This window comes from Puma concolor, chromosome C2 (assembly GCF_028749965.1).
Source record: "Puma concolor isolate L17-30 chromosome C2, mPumCon1.1.hap2, whole genome shotgun sequence".
NCBI lineage: Eukaryota > Metazoa > Chordata > Mammalia > Carnivora > Felidae > Puma > Puma concolor.
Window position 1 is genome coordinate 25,475,248 of NC_141675.1, and position 19,131 is coordinate 25,494,378.

The window sequence follows — 19,131 nt, forward strand, 5'->3', positions numbered from 1 at the left end:
GGAACCCTGTGAACCATCTGCCTGGTGTCTAAATTCTCGGTCAGACAACATACACAAAGTGAAACCCACTGTCAGCTACGAGCCTATGTTTGTTCTGAGCCTGTAAGAAGTCCATGACAAGCTAATTTCAGAAATTAGAAGCACTTAGCAACTTATTTTTAGCAATTTCACAGAGTCTGTTGAATCTAATAATAGACAACAAATTGGGTTTGTATTCCCTATGATTTGTAATTTATTTTTTCTAATTCACTGTTGATATTTGCCAAAATATAAACAGTCCACAGCTTTAGAACAATATCAAAAATAGCTCCTCGCTACAGATAGTTTGAGAAGCACTATCCTAAACGACATATCTGGTTTCTAGAAAATTGTAAGGTCTGAGCCAGGCACTCCTCAGTGTCATCCACACCTCAGCAGCTCTCGAGTTCAAAATGCCTCTGCTTCCTTCATTCTTTGTTTCTTCCACCTTTGGGTTTTTCTTCCTCCTGAAATCTGAGACATCTTCACATGACATCTTCAGAACATCTTGTCACAAAAAAGACAACATGACTCTTTCCTCAACCTCCTACTGCCATTCAACTCCACTTCTGGAAGCAAATCAAAGCAGTAGCAGGTGACCAAAATACAGTCATTCTCCTTGGATGGTGTTAGTTTCACGGCTCCACTAAAGGGTGCCTTGGAAAGCTGTCAAGGTCAATCAATGAACCTCACACCCTAACACTGCTCCCCCTCAACCCCTTTCTCCCATAGGACTAGGTTTAATCAAATTACCAGTGGGAAGCAATTCTTAAAAACCCACTGCAAAATTCTCCAGATGGATGGTGGTCTCCCTCACCAACTCAAAATATCTCTGAAAATGTCTTATCTTTCTCCTGCTCCCATAAAATCTCTTGCCTCTCTTCCTCTGGATTTTTGCCAGTCCTCCTTCTCCCCTCCCTGAGAGCAAGTAGGTCAGTTTCCACACTGACCATCTCCCTGAGTTTCTGATCCTAGTCTTGCCCATCCTCTCCGAACCAGCGCTCCCCCACTCCCGCCAGCCCCTTCCTTCAGGGCCACAGTTCCTCTTTCTAGACCTCCTGTTCATCAGGCAGGACACCTAACGCCATCTGCCTTCCAAAATAAAAGGAAGCAGCCTAGTGTGGCTGCTAACAGCACATGCTCTGTAACCACACTGCCGGGTGTGTAATCCCGGCCCCAGCACGCACTTACCAACCATGTGACCCTGTGCACATTACCCAGCCCCTCTCGGTTATAAAATAAGGTCAACAACACCTGTACCTCAGAGCTGCTGGTGATTAAATGAGATCATACGTGCAAAGCACTTATAATGCTGCTGGTTCATAATAAGTACTCATTAAGTGTCTGTTACAACGTATCTCACGGCATTCATTGTAATTAGCTTACTAGTATTTATTTATTACATTATACATTACATTTTATTCTCTTATTATTGTTATATATGCCACCATACCAGTGCTTTCCATGTAGGACCTTGCAGAATGAGCACTGCACACCCCCAGGGGGCCTATTCTCATAGAGGACGAGAAGAACCTGTGAAGTACAGTGGCCTTTGTACCCCGTCCTAGCCATTTGCTAGAACAAACTTAAAAAGCCATAGTGGGGGCACTTGGGTGGCTAAGTCAGTTAAGCATCCGACTCTTGATTTCAGAGTGGGTCATGATCTCATGGTTTGTGGGTTCAGGCCCCACAGCTCACTGTCTCTCTCTCTCTCTCTCTCTCTCTCTCTCAAAATAAATAAGCTTTAAAAAAGCCATATTGTCTTCAAGCAACTTTAGAAATTTGGCCTTTAATCTCTGCCTCTGATACTTCCTTATCTGACAGAATCTTCTGAGACGCTCGGTAAACACAGGTAACTCAGCTTCTGTTCTCTAGCAACGGCTTCTAATGATGTCTGCCTGAACAAATGAACTCAAATGTCCAGGCTCAGTTCTTGCCCTCTCTGAGCTCTATGATTTTGACACTTTTTAAATTTTTTTTTTTTAATGTGCTACTTATTTTTGAGAGAGAGAGAGAGACAGAGTATGAGTGGGGGAGGGACAGAGAGAGAGGGAGACACAGAGTGTGAGGCAGGCTCCAGCCTCAGAGCTGTCAGCAGAAAGCCCGATGCGGGGCTCGAACTGGTGAACCACGAGATCATGACCTGAGCCACCCAGACGCCCCTGATTTTGATACTTTTTACTTCCCTTCCATCCTGAAACATTCTTCTGCCTGGGATAGCTGACATTGAACTCTTCTACAGGGTCCCCTCCTGCCTCTCCAACCCGGTCCTTGCTCCTTTACCGTTCTTCCTTGCCCTTCCCCACTGGGCACTCTGTCTAAACTGCCTCACTCCCAACCCCTCTCCTATCTCTCGGCCAAGGCTGTCAGGCATTCCCAAAGCTACTAACCCCCAGCCCAACTCCTCATTACTTTGCTGGCAATCAGGCCCACATCTACACTCCCTGTGAGTAACAGCAGCCAATGTCTGAGGGGCATTTATCTCAGATGTATTCCAGGTACAGGCTTAGATGTCTCATGTACACCAATTCATTCAGTCAATATGAATAATCATATTATATCCCAACAGATGGTGTTCTTACCCTCTATTCTGTACACAAGGAAACAGAAAGGTGTAGCAGCTTGCTCAGGATCAGTCAGGAGTGGCCGAGTCTGGCTTCAAACCTAGCTGTGCTTGGCCCTTCATCACTTGTTAGTCCCATCCCAAGGGTAAACTCACTTATGTGTCCAACTAAATCTACAATATTCATCCCTTCTACAGGCATTTCTTGAGCATGTGCTGCCTGGCAGTGAAGAGGCAGATGGAGAAAGCGGCTTCTGCCCTCAGGGCACCCTACAGAATGGCTGCTTTCCATCATCAGGATTCCTAGTCAGGGCTCATCTTGGATGCAAGAGAGTCAAATCCATTTTCAACTGGTACACACATATGCATACACACACACACACACACACACACACACACACACAGAATCTTTGAGTCTCTTCTAGGCGTTCTGTCCATACCATGAACAAGTTCCATGAATTCAGCTCATGTCTTTTCCTCCCTGTGCTCACCCACCAGCATCCTCAGCCAAGAATTTCTTCTCACGAGAACTGCTGCCTTAGACTCCTTCCTGTCTCTCTCAAAGCAGCCAACAGGTAAATACTGCTAATATTCTGACCTCACCAAGTTATTCTCCATCTCAAAAACCTTCAGGGGCTAATACTCAACTCAAAAAAAAAAAAAAGTGCTAGGTCTTTGTAGCTTAAGCCCTCCTCTATCCCTATGCTAGTGTTTACCAGCCAAACTGGATAATTCGCTGGTCCCCAAAGGCGCGTGACATTTGCCTGCCTCCCCAAAGCCTGCCTGAGTCATTGGGTAGGCACCTCTCACCTCTGTCAACCTCCTGCCCACCTTTCCAGGCCCTGCTCAAAGCCTAACCCCTGTCTGAGGTTTTCCTGCTTTTCCCCAGCCTCTCAACTCTACCAATAAAATGTTTCCATCTTCTTATCACACTTTGCACATATTGATGTAACTGTAAGAACTCATGAACACGTCTCTTCCACACGTGTGGAAGAACACGTGGTCTTCCACAAGACCACAAGCCTCCTGAGGTCAGGTGTAAGGTAGAATCTATACCTGATACTCCCTAGATCAAGCACAGGGCCCAACACACAGTAAGACTCAGCAACTATTTGCAGAATACATGAAAACTCTAACTTAAAGTCACTTAAAATTGGTTTCCTGAACAAAAACTAGTAGAAGTTCAGGGGCCTTTTGTTGTTTAAAAAGAAAAGGGACGAAGGGGGCAGGGGTAACCACTATAGAAAATCGGGATTCATGTTTAAAACTGTGAGAGAAGTAAGGGAAGACAGGGATTTCTTCACTAGAACAAGGAATCTTCCTTTGCCACACAATTTTAAATATCTTATTACAAAAACAACTATTAGGAATCACCACAGGACTCCCCATTACAGTATTATGCTCATTTTTTTTTTCAGATTTACCAAAAAAATGTTTATTTTATAAACATTATTTTCTTTTAATATTATAATCTGTAAAAACATAGCCAAGAGCTAGATTCTTTCCGTTTAACTGGCATCTATCAGATTCACTGGTAAAACTAGACATGTATAAGCTTGAAACACACCCTAAACAGTCACCTGGTGGCAGGGAAACCAACATTCATAATCAAGGGTGGAGGCAGGGGGGTGTGTACTGAATCTCAGCTGCAAGGTGAGCACGCCTCACAGTCAAATGCTAGAATGTACAAAATGAAATCACCACTAACTTGCTAATGTTCAAATATAAAATTCAGTGAAGAAAGGAAAGAAGTTATACTTTCTACTGAAAGGTCCTGTTTTCATGTAGATAGTCTCTATGACCAAAAATGTTCCCAGATGCTTTATGTCTGTTGCAATTAATACAAACAGTAATACACCTGTTGCTATTAGTCCTAATAATCTGGGCAAAACTGCTGTATCTGGTCACACAAAATACGTTGCACGATTCGTGATTTTTTAAAGATGTGCCTTCCTATTAACACTTTATTTTATTCAACTAATGCGAATCCACGTACTTTATAAAGATTTCTAGTAATGCAGATTAAAAACATTAGCAATATCTTTTTGAAAGCCACATCTTTATTTTACTCTGAAGCTAGTTTCATATAATTAAGGACTATAATCATGGCCTGTGTTATATACCGCTTTCTCTACTTTTATGAATAAGCAAAACATGATGGGGAAACTATATGTTTTAACATTTGTACTTGTTCTCATGCTTAATGGATCAAAAGGTTTCACAACTAACGGCTCAACTAGCCATATCCTAAGTTAAAACACATGGCAGGAAATGAAGTTTTCCATAAAATAATATTTAGACTCTTCTACTGTTCAATAAAATAACAATGCATTTGCCAACTTTTACTAGCACACATTTTTAATGGTTTGACGGGGTCAGCATCTAAAAGGAAATTCCATCATACTGATTTTAAAAACTGGTTTAATGTAGGATATTTTAATGTTATTGCTGCTGCAAAAGTCTCTGCGCAGGAAATAGGTCTTTCTGTGGGAAACCTGACTGGCTTCCTCTGTTTACTCCCATTCATTCGTTTGCTGGCTTAAAAATTTAGACAAAGCCAGGATTAGAGATAACTTTAAACAAAAATACAGTTAGCGCATAGAGAATTTCAGAGTCAAAGGAAAATTCAGTCATTATTCAAAATAGAACATCATTTTGGGGTGTCTGGGTGGCTCAGTTGGTTAAGCGTCCGACTCTTGATTTCAGCTCAGGTCATGATCTCACAGGTTCATGAGACTGAGCCCCATGTCAGACCTTGTCCTGACAGCATGCAGCCTGCTTGGGATTCTGTCTTTCTCTTTCTCAAAATAAATAAACATGAAAAAAATAGTACATCACTTCACACATGAGGAGATCAAGGTCCAGAGAAATTACTTAAATTGTGGCAGAAAACCAATCTGATCAATAGGAATCTAACTAGAAGAAAGCAGTTTTACTGAAGTGATTTGCTGAAAAGGAAAGATCACAAATTTCTGTCAAGTGACAACTTCTGTCAACACCAGGTCCTGGCATGACAAATGGACTCTCCTTGCTCCCACCAAAGGCTACCCTGTCCACTTGGGCTGAGTTTCCTCTCTGCCTTCTCCAGCATACATCACCCCCTTTGGCCCTCTCTGTTAGACACACGCGAGCACTCGAATCTTCCACCTCACATCAGCTGCAAACACCTGTGTGTAACTTACCATCTGCCAGGCACTTCACATACACTCATTCATTCATTCTTCACAACAACCCTAGTAAGCAGGTATTATTATCATCATTCCCATTCTACATACGAGAAAACTGAGGTCCCAGGGCTCGTAAGTGGCAAAACAGAGATTCAAATCCAGACACCTGGCCACTGTGCTTTGCTGCTTCTCAAAATATAAACAAAACAATCCTCTCCCTTAATCCAACTGTCTCGTCATTGATCTGTTCCTATTCACATAAAACATTTTCAAAAATTATACATGGCCCTGGCTCCAATTTCTTATCTCCCATTCTCTCTTCAGCACAGTCTAGTCAGGCTTTCACTCTCAGCAATGTATTACCAGTCATTCTGGTCACCAACCATCCATTTTGCTAAATCCAGTGATGTCTCTCAGCAGAGTTCAGCACAGTTGGCCACTCCGCCTTTGAAACACTTTCTCCTGGGTTCACCAACACCCTGCTGATTTCCCTCAGGCCTCGCTGGCCCTTTCCTCTTCTGCTTCACCTCTAAATGTTGACACACCCCAGGGCTGAGTTCCAGGCCTTCTTCCCCCACTCTCTACATGGCTTACAACCTATTATTTCCAGCAGTGAACTCCAAACTCACATACCCAACTGCTGATTTCAATTTCCATTTCAAACAACACATCCAACACAAAACTCTTTTATCTCCCCAAGTTTCTTCCTTTGTATTATTATGGAAAACTTAAACATATACAAAACTAATAGAAATAGTATAATGAATCTCCATTATAAACATGACCCACATTCAACAGTTGATAGAAGGTGATAAAACTCAAGGCTAATCTTGTCTTATCTGTAACTCTACCCACATTCCACCCTCCCACCTCAGATTATTCCAAAATCAAGCACTTTATTTCCCTTCCTGCAACTTGTTCTTCTCCACCATTATCTACCTGGATTATTCAAATCCCAAAGCTAGATATAGATATCTCTTGGTTTCTTCTCCTCTTACTAACTGCACCCAGCCCCCAACGCAAATCTGTGAATGCCATCAGCCCTACCCCTGTTAGATCCGCCCACTGTTCTCCATCCTTACCACCCTACTCTAAGCCACCATCACCTCTCCTGGGACCATGTCAATAGCTTCCAACTGGTGTCAAACCACAACAAAAGCCCAGTGTCCTACCAGGCAAATAGATGGCCCATTTAAAATGTAAATCATATGTCATTTCCCTGCTTAAAACCTTCCAACCCCCCCCCCCCCCCCCCCCCCGGGGCATCTGAGTGGCTCAGTCAGCTGAACATCTGACTCTTCATTTCTGCTCAGGTCATGATCCCAGGGTCCTGGGATCGAGCCCAAGTTGGGCTCCACACTGAGCGTAGTGCCTGCTTAAGATTTTCTCTCTCCCTCTGCCTCTCTCCCCGACTGGTACTCTCTCTCTCCCTCTAAAATAAATTAAATAAAATTTCCATCCCCTTTATTTTTTTTTTAATTTTTTTTTTAACGTTTATTTATTTTTGAGACAGAGAGAGACAGAGCATGAACGGGGGAGGGTCAGAGAGAAGGAGACACAGAATCTGAAACAGGCTCCAGGCTCTGAGCTGTCAGCACAGAGCCTGACGCGGGGCTCGAACTCACGGACCGCGAGATCATGACCTGAGCCGAAGTCGGCCGCTTAACCGACTGAGCCACCCAGGCGCCCCTCCATCCCCTTTAGAATAAAATCCCAACTCCCTGCACAAGGCCATAACAGTTTATACAACCTGGGCCCTGCCTACCTCTCATCCTACTACCTTCCTCTGAGCATCTCAAGCTAGTCCTGCCTCAAGGCCTTGGCTCTTGTCTGTTCCTCTGCCAGAGATGCTGTGCACGTGGCTGGCTCTTTTCCTCTTGTCTTGGTTCCAATGTTACACACCAATTTAAAACAGCACCCCCGTCCCCAGCCATTCTTGCCTCCCATGACACAATTACCCTGTTTTATTACTTTAAGGATATATCACATCCGACATTCTCTGGCTTATCTGCACCAGAATGAAGCTCCACAGACAGCAGGGGCTTTACCTGCTTCATGCACTGTTGTATTTCCTGCCCCTAGAACAGGGGCGGGCACACAGCAGGCGCTCAAAACATGTCTGCTGGACCTAAAATAAAATCTATTTCAGCTGATTGGATAATAATAATGGCATAATGGAATAACGGAAATAATGGCGAGTAATGGAAAAGAGCCTTGCCTTTTAGATGACTTAATTTATTGATCAGATGTATGTCAGTGAAGAGCACTGACACTATACATTTTAGACATTAACCAGTTCTAGGCATCGCTAAAAAGTAGCAATACAGGCAGTGCCTACAGTACACATTGCATCACAACTTCATCTCTTGAGGTGGGGTTCGTCACCATCCCGACTTTACAAAGTGACCCATCCAAGGCAGTGCAGGTAATCGACCACAGAGGTGGGATTCACACTTGTTTGCTCTACTCAACAAATGTGTAGCAAGTGCCTATTCCATCAGCGCTGTGCTGGATACTGTGGCTCCAACACTGCTAAGCTGGGCCTTCCTCCAAGGAGCCTCTGTCTTTGCAGGCTTCCACTCATAGAGTGAGTCATGCACCCTGACGAGCCACAGGCCTACTGCCAGGGCCATCAGACTATAGCTCCCTGGGAGTTTCACCAAAAGACTAGAGCCCAGGTCCTCTATAAGCCACACAACTACCTCTCAGTGGCAGATGCCTGAGGTTTCACCCCACCATGCTCTGCCATCAGAACTGACAGCGTGGTAGGGCTGGAATGCCAACTACTGCTCATCCTAGGCTGGATAATCTGTACGAGAGTCTCTATCAGACTCTGACAAGCACAGCAAATTAGGTGTCCAACGGTTAGAAACACTGCATATTAACGAGATGCCTACTCCCATGCCCCCAAATTGAAGAAGGCCATTCCAGCAGACGCTCTTCCCAAAACGTGTAGCTAATGACTAGCAGAGAATTGGAAGGGTTAAACTCAGGACACGGTCCAGATCTCCAGCTAAGCAGCCCATCGCACCCAAACCCAACCCTCAGCAAAATCACAAGTCAAGCAGACTATCAACGCTCAGTAATCAACACAGGGACCACAGGACCCCCAAAAGTCTTTGTGCCAGGAGCCCAGCCATTTGACTTTATTAACTAACCACTGTGTCAGCCCCAATCTCTCCTTTCTTATATCCAGTAACACTTAAGTCAAGTTTTAATTTGGAACAGAGATGAGGAGATGTGAAATTTATCTTCCATTGTGTGGCTCAATCAAATTTTGTCTGAACCAAGTGCCACATTTTTTTGCTGTAGTAGAAAGAAAAAACAGTTTGATTATCAAAGGTCTGAGTTCAGAGACTGAGCCCTTCACTTACTTAAGCCAGTCCTTTAAATGTAGGCCTACAATGTCATTTTCATCCAAAACAGGGCAGTTGTGAGAGTTAAACAGGATGCTGGCCCAGGCAAATCAAGAATCAGGGTCATCACATCGAAGTCTCTGAAGTCTTAATTTCCTCACCTGTGCAGGTAATGGGGGCAAGGATCCCTTCACCTCCCTCCCGGGGTGGTTGGTGAGAATCAAGCAGCAACCTGATATAATCGAGTGCTTTGTCAACAAAAGGGTAATGACACACATAAGCATTTTTGGATAAGGCTTACACTTCTAAAAGAAGCAAAACTGGTACAATTATAAAAGGATTTGTGGTTTTTCCACAATCAATTAGGTGCATAGAATCAGTCTCTTCTGAGCACAGTCCCACTAAGAATCTGAGGTGAAGGGCTTTATGTATCGTGCTCAGGGCCGCAACCCCAAAACCTAGTCTAGTGTCTTGCATATTACCAAATAAGTGCATAAGAATTCGTGATTTTAAAAATTCTTTCCTTACCAAACTCTCTCATCAAATTGATAGACAGAGTCCCTCTTGCTCAGTGAGCCAGCCTTCTAGAGGCCAAGCATGGAGTGACCCCTCCAGTGAAATCTTAGTCGCGCCTCCACCATCCCTACTGCATTACAAAATCTTACTCTTATCTCCTTGACATTTCCAAGGTTACCCAGGCTGTTTATTCTTTGATGCTTAAGAAAAAACTGTGCACTTGAACACAGTCAAATGTCATCTAATTCAGACCTCAGCTTCCTGCATCAGCATGACCTCAGGCTGGTTACATTTACAGCCTTAGATAAGAAGCATTAACATCATAATACGGTCATTCAATAAGTTCTACCGAGGGAACTCAAGGCCCAACAAGGAAAAAACATTTCTGGGTGGGTGAGTGCTCCATTCTTTACCCACTCCAGGAGGGGCAGCAGGGTCCTTTGGCCCAGGAGTCAGAGACGGGGCTCAATTCCCCTCTGGTCCAGGGAGCCGCCCCTAGCGTATCTCTTAGGCTCCACTTCCACTTCCTCTTTCATCAAATGCAGATGCTATCCTGTTCTGAGACTACTTCACAGACTTGAAGTGAAGAGCAAGTGGCATGCTGGGAGCTCCTTTCTAGAAAGTATACTTGCAGTACAAATTAAAGGCAAAAGTGGTATGAGACGGTGGTCCCGTTCCATTTTGACCCAGCCTGAGGTACTGTTCATTGTGGCAAGTCCAAGGTCAGGCTCCTGCTTCTACCGCTAGGAGCCATCCTCTGGAGGGATCGGGGTGAGCCCTTGCTGACCGTATACCCATTGAAGTTGTACCTCAGCCACCATCTAGCTTTATCCAGCTCCTCCCAGCTCCTCCATTCTGTTCAGGAGAGGAGAGGAAATCAGAAACAAACAAACAAAAAAAGAGCTGCAACTGGAAAGTTCTTCTGTCAAGGTAATACCATGGTTGCAATGACCCATCATTTTCTGACTTCTGGGCATTAAAATTCTTAACTTTGCAATCATTCTATTAGAGCTTACATTAACTTTGTATGGTTTTCTTAAACTTCACTCAAAATAACCCCTGACAGTCTCAATAACTTTGTCCTGTAAAATTCTGAAATGCTACTCTACTTCAGGGATTGGCAAACTATGATCCACAGGCCAAATTTGGGTATTTTGGTAAATACTGTTTTATTGGAATACAGCCACTCAGATTTGTTTATATGTCGTATATGGCTATTTCATACAACAAAGGCAGAGTTTTGTAGTGGTAACTAAGACAACATTGCCCATGAAGGCTAAAATACTATCTGGCCCTTTACAGATAAAGTATACCAAGCCACGTTCTAATTCTACCTGCCTCAAAATACAACAGAAAAGAGTGTAGTCCAAGCGTGTTAAATAAACTGCTTTTTCTTCAAAACTGGCAAGATCTCACTTAAAAAAAAAAAAAAATTAATGTTTTATTTATTTTGGGGACAGCACAAACGGGGGTGGGGCAGAGGGAGAGGGGGACAGAGGAGCCAATGCGGGCTCTGCACTGACAGCAGCAAGCCCGACATGGGGCTCAAACTCACAAACTGCAAGATCATGACCTGAGCCGAAGTCAGACGCTCAACCAACTGAGCCACCCAGGTGCCCCCAAGATTTCGCTTTTTAAACAGAAATCCTAACAAATCACACATTTACAAAATGAGCATTTTTGTGTGTTGAGCGAGCCAAAAAGAAAAAAGTATTTTCATATTTATCATCAGTGGGAAAAGTTCATTTTTACAGATCCATAAATCTATCATGCTGAACTAATTTTACACGGACTTTTCAAAAAAACACATCAGCCTAAAGCTGAATCCACAAACATACTACATACACTTGGTCCCAAAGCAATTTTCTTTAGAATTAGTTTGAAAAGCAGGGCCTAAACAATTGTTTTTTAAAGTGTATCCTACTGGGGCGCCTGGGTGGCGCAGTCGGTTAAGCGTCCGACTTTAGCCAGGTCACGATCTCGCGGTCTGTGAGTTCGAGCCCCGCGTCAGGCTCTGGGCTGATGGCTCAGAGCCTGGAGCCTGTTTCCGATTCTGTGTCTCCCTCTCTCTCTGCCCCTCCCCCGTTCATGCTCTGTCTCTCTCTGTCCCAAAAAAATAAATAAACGTTGAAAAAAAAAAAATTTTTTTTAAAGTGTATCCTACTACTTTATAGGAAATTTTATTGTCCGGAGGGCCTGGGAGGCTCAGTTGGTTAAGCATCCGAGTTCAGCTCAAGTCATGATCTCATGGTTCCTGAGTTCGAGCCCTGCATCGGCTCTGTGCCGACAGCTTGGAGCCTGGAGCCTGCTTTGGATTCTGTGTCTTCCTCTCCCTCTGCCCCTCCCCTTCTCATGCTCTGTCTCCTCTCTCTCTCTCTCTCTCTCTCTTCTCTCTCAAAAATAAATAAAGATTAAAAAAAAATTTTTATTGATCCTCTTTGAGCTATTCAGTTTTATATTTAACTGGACAGCATGACAATATTCAAAACAACTTTGTAAATAACAGATGAATTTATTATTTAAAAATACCTAGTTTTTCCAGATGCATGGGATTTCACAAAGCATAAATATGTAAATATTTCATTGTAAAATACCATACATTGTTTTTTATAAGTGTTTTGGCAGTCTAATAAGTAATTAACAATTGTTCTCTTAGGGTTATAGAACATTTTGGGTGTTTGTTAAATGGGTTTTTGGGGAGAGGGACAGAGTACCTTCCTTTTCTTCAGATTGTTACATTCTCATAAATATAAGAAATGATTAGATTTTATACTTACAACAAACAAAAATACCCCAGGATGATTTTTATCTTTAGAGAGAAGGAAGACATGAGAAGGAAACTGTCATTTTAAATCACAGATATATTCGTAGAGGATTCTCATATTGCCAAGTAATTGTTACTTTGCTATGCTATATAAATCTACTCTTTGCAAATTTATATGTGTATATGCATATACATACATATTATAAATGTTAATATACGTGTGCACATGTTAAATTAGTTTTAGGAGTGTAAATCTGATAGCGCTCTCCTTTTTTTTCTCCTTTTATTAGCTTATTGCTTTGCATTTTATCTTTTTGAAAATTATGGAAATATTCGAGTCTAAACTTAAATATTTCTAGAATCCCGCTTCATGTTGTATCTATGGGTATGTTATTATTTTTTTTATTTTTCTAATGTTTATTTATTTTTGAGAGAGAGAGACAGAGCGCCAGCAGGGGAGGGGCAGAGAGAGAGGGAGACACAGAATCCAAAACAGGCTGCAGGCTCTAAGCTGTCAGCACTGAGCCTGATATGGGGCTCAAAAGTCACAAACTGCGAGATCATGACCTGAGCCAAAGTCGGACACTTAATGGACTGAATCACCCAGGCACCCCCTAAGTGTATGTTATTTTTAATATAAAATGAGTAACTCCAAAACAAAAGTATCCTACTATTAATACCAAAAATGTAAATTCCTACAACAATGCAATTTCTGACCATGTTTTTTTTTAATGTTTTATTTATTTTTAAGACAGAGAGAGACACAGCATGAGTGGGAATGGGGCAGAGAGAGAGGGAGACACAGAATCTGAAGCAGGCTCCAGGCTCTGAGCTGTCAGCACAGAGCCCACTGTGGGGCTCGAACTCACGAACCGTGAGATTCTGACCCGAGCGGAAGTCAGACGCTCAACTGACTGAGCCACCCGGGCGCCCCTCTGACAATGTTTAGAGAAGTATATAAGTTTTTTTTTTTTTACTGCTAGCTTAAATACACTACAACACTAAGATAAATATATCTAAATATGTGAAGATTCACTCAAAAAGCAAAATCAAATATCCAATTTATGTTTTTAAAAGAAAATGGGGTTACTCACTGAGGTAAAGGGTGAGGATCCTTTATTTCCCAGCCCTTGACACCCCTTCAGGTGGTAGATTAGTTTTTTAGAGTCTGAATATGGTGGGGAAAAAATCTGCACATGACAAGGGTAACAAGAACTCATCCACCTTCCTTTCTCAGATGTTAGTGCTGTCTCCTTTGATGAAATAAGTTGTTCTAAAGTGGGGATAAGTACAAGGACTTTGAGACACGGTGCCGAAACAACAACAACAACAACAAAGAACAGGAAGAAGAAAAAAAAAGAAGTAAGCTACTCATAAACTGTAGGCTATTAAAGTTCTATCTCTAAAATATAACCCTAAACATTACACCTGTGAGGGTAGGTCCCTCAATTGCTGCCATACTCCCTTCATCAAAAATTAATCCATTCAGGATAAAGAAGATGTGGTTTATATATACAGTGGGATACAACTTGGCGATGAGAAAGAATGAAATCCTGCCATTTGCAGCAACGTGGATATGGAACTGGAGAGTATTATGCTAAGTGACATAAGTCAGTCAGAGAAAGACAGATACCATATGTTTTCACTCATATGTGGAACTTGAGAAACTTAACAGAAGACCATGGGGGAAGGGAAAGGGAAAAAAAATAGTTACAAACAGAGAGGGAGGGAGACAAACCATAGAGACTCTTAAATACTGAGAACAAACTGAGGGTGGATGGGGGGGGTCAGGAAGAGGGGGAAAATGGGCAATGGGCATTGAGGAGGGCACTCGGGATGAGCACTGGGTGTCGTACGTAAGCGATGAATCACAGGAATCTACCCCCCAAACCAAGAGCATACTGTATTCACTGTATGTTAGCCAATTTGGCAATAAACTGTATTAAAAAAATAAAATAAATCACTGCATTATACACCTTAAACTAATGTAACACTGTATGTTAACTATACTTGAATTAAAATTTGAAAACTTAATAAAAAAAGTGAAATCCAAAAAAAATTAATCCATTCATTCTAAGTTTTAAATGAAAAATTTGAGTATCTGGCTGTCATCTTTTCAAATCAGTTGTCATATGTCCTATCAGAAAAGGTTCTGAACAAAAAAATAACAAACTCTCCTGGATTGTCCTTCAAAGGGATCGAGGCGTTCCCTGTGAGCCAGTTGTAACCGGGTGCACTGCCAAGCCTCGAAAAACTTGCCGTCACCCAAGTATACAAACCTCCCGTCGAATGACATTTGCAGTTCTCTCCAAGTGATCAGTTTTCCTTTTGGATTTCATTATGCTTTAATAGAAAGTAAAATTAGATTATTAAGTATGATCTTCACAAAAATAATTAAATTAGTTTCCCCTGTAACATCATGACTGTTCAAATGCACTGTAACATTATGGATCCTAGAAAGTGGTCGGTGAAAAGCTGCACATCTAACTAAAGCTTAACGGTCTACCACAGGCATGCATATATGAGCCAGATGTTCTGATGTGCCTTCAGGAGTCCCACGGCCATCCACAGGTCAGGGCTTTGAAGCACCTCAAATGACACCAGGGCCAAAAACTCACCTTGTGAGAGTAAGGTGGCGCAAAGCACCGGACGTCAATCTCAGCGAAGCAGCCTGAGCGCAGATGGTGCCAACAGAGCTTCGCAACAACCCAGGAACTATGACAGCAGCACATGCCATGGTGCTTCCTGGGTAAACATGAAAGTTAAACCATTTTGAGAAAGCAGGGAAATATTAGACTATCTTAGGGGCCAATGAAGAAGAGTTTGGGTTTTTGCTGGTACTTTTATGTGCTGCTCTAACAAAACAGCACACATGTTAAAGGCCTAACTCTACTCTGACATAGTTTCTGCCACTATTTAGAGCTGATTCAACTGATCTCCACTGTACGGACATATGTAATCAGCGGTGCCATCGAATATTCATGCTATCAGTTTCCACAATCACTAACCAACCTCACGTGACTCATCTTATGCTATTATGGGAGACTAGATTTTATAACTGCCTAATAATTGTATTCCTCTCAAAGAGCATCACATAAGTCTTTAACATTTCTTGCTAGATAAAGTACAAGGAGCAAATTTTCTGAGGTTCACAGCGATGAAAATAAACAAACCGCACCTACGTGCAGTAACATAGATGAGTATCATTAATATCACGCTGAACGAAAAGAATGAAAACCAAACTCCGAAAAGCATATTCTGTGAATCCAGTCATATAAAGTACAAAAAACAGACTAAATTAATCTATCAAGTCAGAAATCAAGTTAGCAGTTATCCTTGGGGAGGTAATAATCACCATGCTATTTCTTAATCTGAATGCTGACTGCATGGGTATTTTCATTTTGTAAAAAGTCATCAAACCCCAGAAGATTTCTAGGGTATTAAAGATACTCTGCACGATACCATAGTGGTAGTGATAGACACCATTTGTCTAAATCCACAGAACACACAATACCAAGAGTGAGCTGTAAACTACAGCCTCTGGGGGGATTATGATGTGTCAATGCAGGTTCATCAACTCTAACAAATGTGCTGCTCTGGTGGGGGATACTGATGATGGGGAAAGCTACACATGTGTGAAGGGAGGGAGTACGTGGGAAATCTCTGTACTGACTCCTCAATGTTGCTGCAAACTTAGAAATGCTCTTAAAAAAACAAAAAGCATTGAAAATTAATCAAGCTACCTTCCTAGGATTTAAGTACTTCTGTTTGTATATTTCAATAAAACACAAAAAAACAGAAAGATTATCCAACATTGCAATTAAAAAACCTATAGGCTTATCAAAAAAACAGCACGGATCAGGAGTCAGATGATCTATTTTTTTGGTTCCTACCGTTCTGCTATCCTCTGCAAATTTCTGAATATTTCTTTGCCTCCGGTGGTCCCTTTTAACATGTTATATCGCAATATATATTTGTCCTATGTTAGTTAGAGAATATACGAAAATGTATGTAAACACTTTTTTCTGAGCTCTTTGGAAGGTACTATACATAAATTGTAATAAATTTTGGGTTAGAAAAATTCAAGCTGTGTGTGCTTACATTCCTACTCCACATTTGTTAAGTTAGTCCTTCATCTGACAAATACTTATTAAGAGTCCATTATGTGGTAGGCACTGAGGATACAGACATAAACAAAACAAAGACTTTCTTAGAGAGCTTACATTTTAGAAAATAGAGACAGAAAAGAAATAACAGTAAATAATCAAGGGATGATAGAAGTCAGTTAAAACCAAGTCATATCAAAACGCACTGCTTTCTAACTAGTCTTTAAAAAAGCTAAAAGACCAACTTCCTGCCACAGTACCTTGTGGCATCACTGTGGATATAAACATGCTACTCACCATTTTTCTCTCTAGTAAATGAAAGAAGCATAAGGCCTTTCATCTCATGTAAGACTACTAAATGTAGTCTCTCTCCTCTGAATGTGCTAAACCTAAAATGGTGCATTCGTTGTTGAAAGAAAGAAGGTGAAACTTACTTTAGAAGTCCATGAGATTTTAGAAGTCATTAAGTATGTGGCTGGCTGACTGACTGACATGTACCACTTTGGTCCTGGTATTACACTGAGACCTTTGGATATACACCAGTTGGAACAAGGATGGTATTTCCATACACTGAAATTCTCATAAAGTTCCTGCAATGGCAGAGACAACATGTAAGAACCAAGTTCTGGCAAACTGTTAAAAGGCAGTCTTAGCTGCAAAAGGAAAGGCTCATTATAATCAGCAAGCATCACCTCACAGCAAGTCTGGGCTCAACTACCTCCTATCCATCAATTCTTCCTCCTTGGGTTTCCACTTTTCTGATTTTTTTCTCTTATTGCTTCCTTTATTCAGCTTCCTTGGCCTGTCTTTAACTCTTGCTACTTAGGACATCCACCCCATGAAAAACCAGACCAAAGGCTGATTACATGTCAGTTCATGTAACATGTAACTTCAGTTACATGTCAGTGAAGGCCAAGTCCCCTGATAAAATTTAACTGATACATAGTTAATATGGTAACACTGTTCTGTTCTGGCTCAGTGCTTTAGACAACTATTGCTAAAATAAATTGTCCTCAATTAAGATATGCCTTTTGGTGATTATGCTGTTTAAAGGGTCTACTGCTCAACTGAACTTGAAAATAAGGAAATGGGGGCACCTGGATGGCTCAGTCAGTTAAGCATCCATCCAAGTCTGGATTTCGGCTCAGGTCATGGTCTCATGGTTTGTGAGATCGAGCCAGGAATCAGGCTCCGTGCTGTCAGTGCAGAGCCTGCTTGGGATTCTCTCTCTCTCTCTGCCCCTCCCCTACTTGCACTCTCAAAATAAATAAACTTAAAAAAAAAAAAAGAAAATAAAGGAATGTTAATTTTTAAAAGTTGTTCTCTCTAAAATTCTAAAATCTTATTTTTTAATGCTAGTAACCATGACCAAGGGTGCCATCTACTGACATATAAAGGGTATTTTTTATCAATTGTGTTCAAAAACCTTCCCAAAGCAGTAAGGTAATAAAAATAAAAGCCAAAACCTACCCACTTTTTGACATACATCCAATGGTTTCATATACTCAATGTAAATATTTAATTACCTCTTGAAAATTAACATACATTAAGGATTTTCTAAAATGATACAAAGAAATACTTCATCAATGTTTCTATTCTCATAGGCCTTACCTCAACCAAAAAATTCTTAATCAACTCTATTTCTGAAACAGAAAATTCTCATCAATGCCAAATAAAACATAACCACTTATACAGTAAAAAACAATTACTGCAGGCAACAGATTAAGCTTACGATTTAAAATGAACTATACTGGTTCAGTAAGTACACTCTGTTTAAGAATTGTCAGGATGTCAGACACTTTTCTACACCGTGGAGACACAATAAAGAACCAGACACACGGTGCCTGGGTGGCTCAGTTAAGCGTCAGACTGCAGCTCAGGTCATGATCTTGTGGTTCTTGAGTTTGGGCCCCACATCCGGCTCTCTGCTGTTAGCACAGAGCCCACTTGGGATCCTCTGTCCTCCTTTCTCTCTGCACCTCCCCCACTCATTCCCCCCTCAAAATAAATAAATAAACTTAAAAAAAAAGAAAAAGAAGGGGCGCCTGGGTGGCGCAGTCGGTTAAGCGTCCGACTTCAGCCAGGTCACGATCTCGCGGTCCGTGAGTTCGAGCCCCGCGTCAGGCTCTGGGCTGATGGCTCGGAGCCTGGAGCCTGTTTCCGATTCTGTGTCTCCCTCTCTCTCTGCCCCTCCCCCGTTCATGCTCTGTCTCTCTCTGTCCCAAAAATAAATAAAAAACGTTGAAAAAAAATTTTTTTTAAAAAAAGAAAAAGAACCAGACACAAAGCCCTTCTCGTCATGAAGTTTTATTAGTGTGTCCAATCAATAATAATAAACAGATAAATAATGAGACAAATATAGATTACAATGAGTATGATAAAGGAAGTAAGCGGGGGAGTATCAGGAAAGGTCCCTCTCGAGAGACATGTGAGCTGAGACCTGACTGATGAGGAAGAGACAGCAGAGCAGACAGCAAGGGCAGAGCCACCAAGCAGAGGTCTGATCACAGAAACAAGCCTACTATGTTACAGGAACCACAGCCAGTGTGACTGGAGAGCAGGGAGCTAGGTGACAGTGACAAGAGAGGAAGTCCAGCAGGTAGACACCTGCCAGGTGACATCAGACCATGGAAAGAGTATG

General features: G+C 41.8%; 1 protein-coding gene across 8 annotated transcripts in view; it reads right to left on the reverse strand.

Moving 5' to 3' along the window:
* The window catches only part of OXNAD1 (oxidoreductase NAD binding domain containing 1), a 40,852-nt gene that overhangs the window by 18,470 nt on the left and 3,251 nt on the right, over window positions 1-19,131 (reverse strand). For 2 of the 8 annotated variants that reach the window (XM_086674244.1, XM_086674242.1), the window contains exons 2-3: window positions 16,925-17,080; window positions 15,003-15,129 (exon numbers count right to left, since the gene is read on the reverse strand). In XM_086674244.1, coding sequence (XP_086530370.1) covers window positions 15,003-15,121 — 119 coding nt within the window. In that variant the 5' untranslated portion in view covers window positions 15,122-15,129; window positions 16,925-17,080. Of the gene's footprint in view, window positions 1-7,796; window positions 7,821-13,478; window positions 13,658-14,663; window positions 14,728-15,002; window positions 15,130-16,924; window positions 17,081-19,131 lie in introns of those variants that run through there. The other 6 variants (XM_086674246.1, XM_025913840.2, XM_086674240.1 and 3 more) reach the window with 6 other exon arrangements.